The sequence below is a fragment of the Podarcis tiliguerta genome (genome assembly GCF_965153285.1).
Source record: "Podarcis tiliguerta genome assembly, chromosome: 14".
In the NCBI taxonomy this organism is placed as follows: domain Eukaryota; kingdom Metazoa; phylum Chordata; class Lepidosauria; order Squamata; family Lacertidae; genus Podarcis; species Podarcis tiliguerta.
In genome coordinates, this window is record NC_139547.1 from 7,421,067 (window position 1) to 7,430,703 (window position 9,637).

General features: G+C 43.2%; 1 protein-coding gene across 1 annotated transcript in view; it reads left to right on the plus strand.

Annotated features, from left to right (window-relative positions):
- BBS4 (Bardet-Biedl syndrome 4) overlaps positions 1–6,324 on the plus strand; it is a 37,195-nt gene extending 30,871 nt beyond the window's left edge. The window contains exons 13-16 of the mRNA XM_083413097.1: positions 761–830; positions 2,761–2,899; positions 4,042–4,243; positions 5,538–6,324. Of these exons, the coding sequence (XP_083269223.1) occupies positions 761–830; positions 2,761–2,899; positions 4,042–4,243; positions 5,538–5,650 (524 nt within the window). The 3' untranslated portion in view covers positions 5,651–6,324. The remainder of the gene's footprint in view (positions 1–760; positions 831–2,760; positions 2,900–4,041; positions 4,244–5,537) is intronic.
- The last annotated feature ends 3,313 nt before the right edge of the window (positions 6,325–9,637 follow it).

Here is a 9,637-nt window from a genome sequence, read left to right on the forward strand (position 1 = left end):
ATCCAACTTACTGTTCAGTGAACTAAACTCTGGCTTGAAATAAAATCAGCTGTGATGCAGGTGCAAAAGTACCAGATCCATGGGTAAGGAAGACGGAGGATTCCTATCCTTGGTTAGCATTGATCCTGAACGCATGAAGCAGGCTTATACTTAGACCATTGGTCTATGTAGCCCAGTATTGCCTTTTCTGGTTGGTAGTAGCTTCCCAGTGTCTCAGCCATTGGGTCTTTCCCATCACCCAATACTTGAGATCTTTAGCTGGGGATGAAGAACCTCTGGTCCACCAGACATTGTTGGACTACAACTCCCCTTATCCTTCAGACCTTGGCCATTCTGGGTAGGGCATATGGAAGTCGCAGTTCAACAACATCCAGAGGGCCACAGGTTCCCCATTTCTGCTTTAACGAGTTGGCAGGGAGTGAACCTGGAAACCTGAGCAGGGCCTTTCTATCTACAGCTCTTCTAAGAAGACTTGTTCCCTGTCTCAAACCTGAACGCTTCTCTTGAAGAGGCCTGTGTGTTCTCTCAGCAAGCTTAATGTGTTGTGACCCTTCCTTAAGAGCATTGCATGGGGGGCGGGGGGCGGTGAATAAAATTCAAACCCTTCTCCACCATCAACTTCCTGGAAGGCAAGTCATTCTCTCAGTCCCTTTCCAAGCTGCAATATGAGAATAAAGACATTGGCCAAAGGTGCAGAATTAATTTAGAATTTCTTCACTTTGCCAGCAAGAGTTACCCCGTTTCTCCTTTCTTGATACAGTTGCTTTGACAAATCTTGAAGATGTAGAGAATGCCAAGCTCGCCTATCAAAAAGCTTCAGCGCTGGACACGTACGTTTCTCAGTTTACTTGGGGCAGTTTACTTGTTAAATAGTGCTCTTTCTGCACCTACCCAAGAGTGGCTCCATAGAGCACATATCCTCTCCCATTTTCTCACTAGCAGTACCTTAAGGTTGGCACTATCTCTGAGCTTTCTTGTTTCTTAGGACCACACTTTCTCAACTTTTGTTTTAATGGGAGGTGGTGGTGGGATCCAGAGGTTGTGCATGCATGTTTCTGTAAGGGGGCTCTAGTCCATGAAAAGTGTTTCCCACACTAAATCTCCCTCTGGAACTTGCCATACGAACCTAGTTCCACTAGTCAATAGGTGTGTGCAAGTGTTATCCTGCACAGATTAATCTGGAAATGTACTCTGTAAAGGAGACAATCTTGGGCCTCCAGTGTTTGCTGAGCTTCACTTGCTTCTTTCAAGTGCAATTGCATCATTGCTGACCTAAAAACTTAGAAAACCTGCAAGAGTGGGCAGCAAACAGCATCACTTCCCAGTTCCTTAGCAGAGCCAAAGACTACATTAGTTCTAGTGCTCGCAGCTCACCATTTGTAAGAAACCACCTCCACTGTACCTTGTCATGATCTCAAAGATAACGTGTGTGCTACCTGGGAAGGTGTTCTTGGTAGCCACATTATAAAAACCATCTCCTGTCTCACCTTTTGGCGTAGCTTTTGGAGACCAGCTGGGAGAGGCATTTCTGTTTTTTAAAAAATATTTCCCTTGGGATTAGAGTATTTAACCTCCATCTGCTCCATGTTGTTGGAATAGGATCAATAAACAGTTGCCAGCTTGCAAGTTCCAGGAGTATGCTAAGGTGCTTTGCCCTATAACTGCAAGGTATTTTGCAGATAGGTTTCAACATGTGCCTCACCATACAGGTGTGACGCGAGTTTCAAAGCCAGGTGGAAATCTCTTGCAGTTGGGGGATTACAACTGTGGCATCTAGGATTGTTTATGCACCAACTATTATCTTGCCTCAGAACTATGGAGCTAATTTTGGTCACATTGCACCAATCCTGCCCAATCCTGACACTTAAAAGCTGCTGAACTCCAAGCATAAGCACAGCCAGAGGGGGGCAGGGGGGCAGCTACCCCCCAAAAAATCAAGTAAATAAAAATACTTAACTGACCAATTGCATTGCAGATAACTCCCCCCCCCACACACACATAAAGGCTGCCCCCTAAAATAAATCCTGGCTACGCCCATTACTCCAAAGACACAACTTCAGTGCATGCTCCCAGGCACTTTAAAAACTTCATGATCTGGCTTCTAGCACAATCATTAGACATGCGCTTAACAACCTTCATTTCCATTTTAAAACCCCCCCAGGTTTTTTTCTTCATTCATATAGTTTTGGAGATAACACTTGAAAGGGGGTACGTAGGATGTGTTAAAGGCCCCAAGGGTCTCTTTGCCTGAGGCTAGACTTTCGTACAGCTCCTTGTCCATGTACAGGCTCTCGGTTTTTCATTACTCTCTAATCAGATCTAATATGTAAGATAAAAATTACCTTTGGACACTTACATCATTTTTATGATCTATTCTTCTCATTTCTGAAAAAAGGAGAATTTGGCCTACTAGGTTACAGAACTCTTAATTTTATCTGTACTGCAACTGTTTGTTTTTATATGTGGACTTGCTTTCCTAGATGAACTTATTTTTAACTGTTTTGACACTTTCCTTGTGTTGTGGTTGTAATTTTATATATATGTGTGTATTTTATTGTTGTAACCCTCCCTGGGACCTTATGCTAAAGGGTAGGCAAGAAAGCTAATTCATCCAATTAATAATTTCAGCAAGCAAAAGGCCTAACGGATCTCACAGATGGGTCTTGGTCCTGGCTGTAATACTTGCTGACAACAGTGCAGTTTACCTCCCTTTAGCACCAGTACTATTTATACTACCATGTTGTCTCTCCTGGGTTTCAGGTTCAGCCCGCTGGTAAATCTGAACTATGCAAGCCTGCTCTACAATCAGGGGGATAAGAAGGGGGCTGTTCTTCAGTATCATGAGATGAAAAGAAAGGTCCAAGCATTAGTGGATAGCACACCGGAGTTTGACCCTGAGGTATGTTAGTTTAAACCACTGCTTGCAGCTCCCAAACAGCTACGCAGCGAAGGGTCGTTTTGTTAGCGGAACTTCAAACAGAGTGTGTGGTTACTGAGACAACTAAGGGGTAGGGGTGGGAGAGAAGAGAGTATAGATGCATCACAAATAGAGCCCTTTACAATGAGAATGTAACAGAATCCATTAAAAAAAAATCAGAAACAACTAATACAGTGGTACCTCGTTTTTTGAATGTAATCCGTTCCGGAAGACCGTTGGAGTTCTGAAACGTTCAGAAACCGAAAACTCAATATGGAAGCCTAAAAACAGAAAACTCAATGCGGAAACTGAGTAGCATGTTTGACTTCTGAGGCGTGTTTGAAAACAAGCATTTACTTCCAGGTTTACAGTGTTCAAAAACTGAAATGTTTGTCAACAGAGATGTTCAAAAACTGAGGTGTCACCGTAGTAACATGGTTGGGATGCCTCCTTAGCCAAGTCAGTGGACCTAGATTGCATTCCCTGAAATTTGGGGTGGGGAAATTTGGGGACGGGGAGGCAGGCACACAGCAAAAGGGCAAGAGGTACCAAGGTTCAGGAAGATGAGCACCCCTTCCCCCTCACATTTTGCCCTTAAAAAGGGGGGATAGCACATGTTCTCCATGCAAAATGTCCTAGGTTTAATCCCCAGCCCTCCATATAAGATTCTTGGAAGCCCTGGAAAGCTGCTGGCAGGCAGTGTAATCTGAGCTTGATGGACCAATGGTCTGCTTTTTGTGAAAGGCAGGTTGCTAAATACCAGTATGGCTGTCCAAGTTGTCTTTTGCTTCAGGATCTTTGGCTGGGCAGGATGATGTACTTCAGGGGAACATATGGCAAGAGGTTATATGTGCATTTTCCCCAAGTTCTCCTTCCTCCTTTGCCTTTTATCAGGGAGAACCTTTGGCTCCCCAGATATTGCTGGGCTGCAACTCCCATCTTCCCTGACTACTAGGCATGCTGGCTTGGGCTAATGGGAGTTGTCAGAAACATCTGGAGGGCTACAGGTTAGTGCCCCTGCTTTATATGGAAGCAGAACTGGAATGGGATTTGATGGCAATGGTATTTGCTGACCAGATTTTCAATTTCTTCCCACCCCCATTTCCCTCTTCACACTTGGGCAGATGGTGGATGTAGCTCAGAGACTAGGTGCTGCCTTGCAACTGGGAGAGGTTGCAGTCTGGGCTAAACCTGCTAAAGACTCCAAATCAAAGCAGCGAGCAACTGCATCTAGCAAATCCTCCAGCGCACAGCCTTTGGGCTCTAACCAAGCCCTGGGACAGGCCATGTCTTCTGCAGCTGGGTATGCCAAGACCATGATTCCAGGTATGCCATGTCTATTTGCATAGGCAGAATCAATTCCCCTTTTTCTTTTCATTGTCTGAATGCTATAGACAACCGGGAGCTACACAGTAGCAGTTGTAAGTGTTCACTAGTCATCTGTCACCTTCAAGCAGTTAAGATTAGCCTTCAAGCAGTTAAACCCAGTGTTGCAAGTGCTCAGGTTAAATGGAGAGCTGGACTTAACTGTGAAAAACTTTTAGAAGTAGGTCCTGCATACTTCTGCAGAAAGAAAAAGTTGAGTTAGCAACTTTCATATAGACACAAGTTGTGCCCCAGCAAGGACAAGTTTGAATTTAACGGCAAGGGTGGATCCTCATTCAGATTCTGTGCCCACTACTAGCATATAACTTGCAAAAATAGCAGGTGATGTCTCCAGGCAGCTTGGAGACCATGCACATAATAACTAGTTTTAGTCTGTGCTCGAAAATGTTCCCAGGAGGTCTAGGTTCAGTAGTGAGGAGTGTTGGTTTTATGTATATTCTGCCTTTTACTCAGTAAGTGATAGTAGCAGGATACTGTAGAGCAGGAGCAGAGGGAATAAAGGAGGGAACAGGGAATCCTCACAAATTTGCACATGATCTCCACTGATCACTCTGGCTCTTAAAAGGCAGGGGCCTCAGGATAGTTTTGCAAAAGACATTATCTGCTGCAGATAAATCTAACCACAATTATTGAGCATTTGTTTATTTAACAAAATGTATATTCTGCTTGATTGCAAATAGAACCTCTAAGCAGTTTCTACCCACTAACAGATATTTCCCGTCTTTTGGGGCCAGAGGACACATCTGCAAACCAGAGAAACTGCTGTGGGCATCACAGACACCCGGCAGATTTCTTGATATAATGCTTCTTTTGTCAAGCCTAATTTTAGCAGGGGGAATAAAACCATGTGGGCAGTAGAAAAAGCCTCTGTGGGCACGTGTGCTCGCTGTTCAGGCTGACCCATTTTCCCACACCGCCCCCCCAAAAAAAACAATGTGCAATAGTTTATTCACGGTTCTAGAAGATACTGGAATGGGAGAAGTCTCCTTCCTCAATCAAGGCCAAAGAGAAATGCTTGTTACTTCAGGCAGACAAAAAAATTCCAGGTTACTTACAATGTGATTTGGTCCAACTGGGCCATAAGGCTGCTCAGGAGCAAAGGCTGCTCATGGAATTGGGCTAACCTGCACAGTAAGCAATATAGAAACACTAGGAATTTCACCATCCACCAAAAGCTCTCTGTCGTTTAGAAGAGAAAAGCAAATTGCTGATTTGTGCTCACTTTCATTTTCAGGCGCTGGAACTCAGCTGGCCAAGCCAGTGGAGCCTAAGCCTGCCTCTGATCCAGAAAAAGCTGCATCAGCTGAAGGGCAGGAGCAGCCTATGGAACAAGAAAAGGAAACTTGAAGAGACTACCAGGACAGCTTGTAGAGCTGCAGAACCTGCCCTGCTAGTGAGAGGAACAAGAGGAGTAAAGTTGGCATCACCCAGCCTTGCTCCAACAAGAGGTTCTCTCTCCATCCTTGAGCCAGCAGGATGCTTGGGAACTGTTTAAAATCTACTTTCTTCAATATTTCAAATTAAGAGGATTATGAAAGATGCCCTCAAGATAACAGCAAATTAAATTTGGGAGTAGTCCTGGAAAAAGTTAAGTTCTTTACAGCAGAAGTTGGGTTTTACAGTTATTCTTCAAGTTACTGACAGAAAAACACAATTGTAGAGAGGTGCCCTAAAAATTGAGACTGCAGCATTCCTTGTGCTTTTGTCTTGCCCTCTCCTAGCATATCTGTACTGATAGTAGCCAGTGGTTAACTGCTAAAGGGCAGCCTGAAACATCTGCTACTGTACTTTCAAACTAAGTTCTCCCATGTTGTCAAATTTTGAATGGATTAAGCTACTGCTTTAGGATCCCAGAAAAATCAAGCAGACCAATGACCAATAGCTATCTTTCTTCTCTTATCACTGAAAGGTGGAATTTATCACTACAGCCAATTTGGCTGAATTACTTTATATATAAGGGGAGCTTTTTAAAAGATGTAAATAGAAATATTTAATAAAAGGATTGAAACGCTTCTATTTAACTTGTCCCATGTGTTAATTGATTCCTTATTAACTTTGAAGTGAGATTATGTTTGCTATCTTTTTACCTGGCACATATATATATCTTAGTATTAGAAAACAAATACAAGAAGACAAGTCTCAGTTGCAAATGAAATAAAAGAGCAATGTTACCTAAGGTTCCAGATTACATACCTGAGAAATGAAGTTATGAGAGCTGGGCAGGGGCACGTCATGAAGGAAGGGCTCGGCCAGCTTCTCAGTTTTAGTTTGACAGGCAAACCCAGCCCCTAGTACTAGCTGTGCATCTAGAAGCAAAACTCAGTAAGGGGGAACCGTCTGTGAAACTGTTCTTGTAGGATGTCTAGAACAATCATAGGCTCTTCACTAGCCAACAGTTCCATCCTACCAACTTTTCTCCATGCTTCGCCAGACCACACCATTCAAGGACTCTATTGTGCCTATTGTGAATGCCACCCTCTCAAAGAGCTTTTGTTCAAATTGTATATTGATTGTGGTTTACTAATCGGTAGTGGCCAATCGACAATTTTGAATTGTCTCCTGTTTTGTCTGAGGGAGTGCTTTGTCACTGAGCCACATCTGAATAGGACTTTGGAAAGCAGCATTCAGGCATTAGAGGCACTGCACCACTGCCCTGAAGCCAAGGCTGTATGGTACCTTTGACATGGTGTCAGTAGAAAGGTTAACAATCTCTGATTCGCTATGGAGTAGTTTCCCCCGATAACAAAAGCTGAAAGGGCCATAGGTCAGTGGGAGAGAACATACCTTGAATGCAAAAGCTACAGGTTCAATCTCCGACAACTGAGTAACAATGGGAAAGTTACCTGTACAAAGCCCTGGAGAGGCATTTTAGTATTGCAAGCCATACATACTGAGCTCTATGGACCAATGATCTTCGTATAAGGCAGCTTCTAATGTTTCTAGATTAGTCACACACGCAAAGCCATGGAACTTTAAACCAAGTAATTGCCAAAAAAAAAGAGAGAGAACACAGTACATTCTAAATGCAAAAAGAATGTTTTATGGTAACACCAGAATCTTAAGGTTTTAATAATCATATACATTGAAACAGAACACAATGTCCAGAAATACTTTTTTCATAGGAATTGTACAGGCAGAACAATTTGGCAACAGAAGTTATTGAGAACTTGCTATCAAGGATGCTTTTTAGCTCTTGCAAAATACACCTATTCTATCCCTGCTATTTACAAAAGAAAACAGGAAGTGTAGCTTGCACAGCACAGGTGACTTTCGCCACCCTTTGTATTAGCAAGTGCCAGACACCAAGATGACAGATGCTTGGTTTCTGAAGCCTCTGATCCCATGTTAGATTCTGGGCTCAGCAACTCCCTGAGAATTCTGGTGGGACAGAGAGCTGTTCCAATTTGACAATGTGGGCAAGAAACTATACCATTCAGAAGAGCAAAAAGCTCACTTTAGCTGTCACATTAAAGAAACAACTGGGTGTAAAGCACAGGCTAGAACTCTTAGCAAAAGCTTTACTTTCTATCCATAGGGTTTCAGATATAGAGAGGATGAACCTGCTTCAGTATTCTGCTTCACAGAATATTTTCCTAGTGCAAGGAGAGTTGTAAGGAAGACTTTGTCTCACATCACCCATTGGTAAGAGGCCCTGGCGCTGGACACTCACATTGTTATTGCCGTTAAAGCTGGGTTGGCTTGCGGCCAAGTGGATAGCCTCATTCTGTAGGCTGAACAAAACAATTTATTAGTATAGCAACTGATGACCCTCAGAGTGCCTTCCAACTCTACAATTCTATGATTCTGTATACAGGAAAGCAGCACAGGCAGAGGAAAGGGGTAGGCAGTGTCCAGGTGTTCAGGAGAAGTACTAAAACCAATGCATTCAAATATCTTTTTTACAGGTACTCTTAGACACAATTAACTTGAGGCTTCGGCTTCTAGCTGGTAGGAGAGGACTTTGGGGTTCATGTTCCTTCCCTCTTTCTAATGAAAAGGGTGATTAAAATACAGGAGTGCACAGAAGTAGGCTCACCTCTACCCAGGGCCACTCTTGATTCAGGTAGGAATTACTGAACTCAAATAAACCTGTGTTAACAAGAGTTGCGGCGGGGATAAGGTTACCAAGGCCTCGAATATCAAGTACAGAAACACATGTACAAATGGAGGCTGTCACCACTGGAATATGTGTGATAATAAATAATGACATGTGGATCGAATTAGGATACCGTTTTGCGAAGAGCAAAGGAACTAAGAAAAATCCAACAAGCACCACTGCTGTATAGCTGCCATTCATTTACTTTGTTTATGGAATGAAAACAAGTTCTACAATAGTGCTTTGTACAGTATACCCTAAACTCAAAACAGCAAAACCTGGAAAATAAAGCTGCATATTTAACCCCTATGATTTGTCTCACAAAAGCAGCAAATGCAAAGAGAATACTTCAGTCTTATAGCTCAGGATTGCTAACATTATGCTTTCCTAGTGACCTGTTTTGAGATGTCTAAAGTCAGAAGCCCTTCCCACAGAACCAAGAACATGATTATGTAGTACAGTCAAGCTCCCTGTTCTTAAACCTTCATCCAAGCAAAGCACAGCCATGAGCCCGTGGTCTACTGCAACCCTTTGGAATCCTTTTTGGTAATACTATTCATGCACACAGAAGCCACACATTTGCAAGGTGATGTTTTGGTAAGAGTGTTATACTGACGTTCTGTACTTGGGTTTATGCCAGCAAGCATATGACTGTAAATAGACACAGCTAGCATCTTAGTGCCTGCAACTGGGTAACAAAATGCCTGCAGGTGGGGCACACTCAAGTGACGCCTACTCTGCTGCAAAGAGCCAAGAGAAGCCAATTGACTAAGGACAAAACTAGCTGAGATGGTAGTACATCTGTATTACCAAAGTTCTCTACCATACTGGTATAAATAGGGGAAGAGATGTCAGGTCCAGGCGAAGAGAAAAGTGGAACATAGGAAGCTGTCTTGAACCAGGTCTGACTATTGGTCCCTCTAGTCCAGTACTGTCCATGCTGGCTGGCAGTAGCTCTCCAGGGTCTCAGACGCATCAAAGTATTTCTCGTCATCTACTACTAAATCTTTTTATCTCAATATGCCAGTGACCTGATCTTCTGCATGCAAAATGAGTGCTCCACCACTGAGCAAAGGTTCTGAACTTTTCCTTTGCCCACAGCTTTCCATCACTTCCTCTTCTTTTCTTATGAAGACTCAATATTTGGATATAAACCTGGCTAAGAGGAAAATAGCCAGGGGTAAGCAGTGAAGAGAACAGAAACTAGAGGAACGGTTCCTGCACTGCTACTTCTCCAC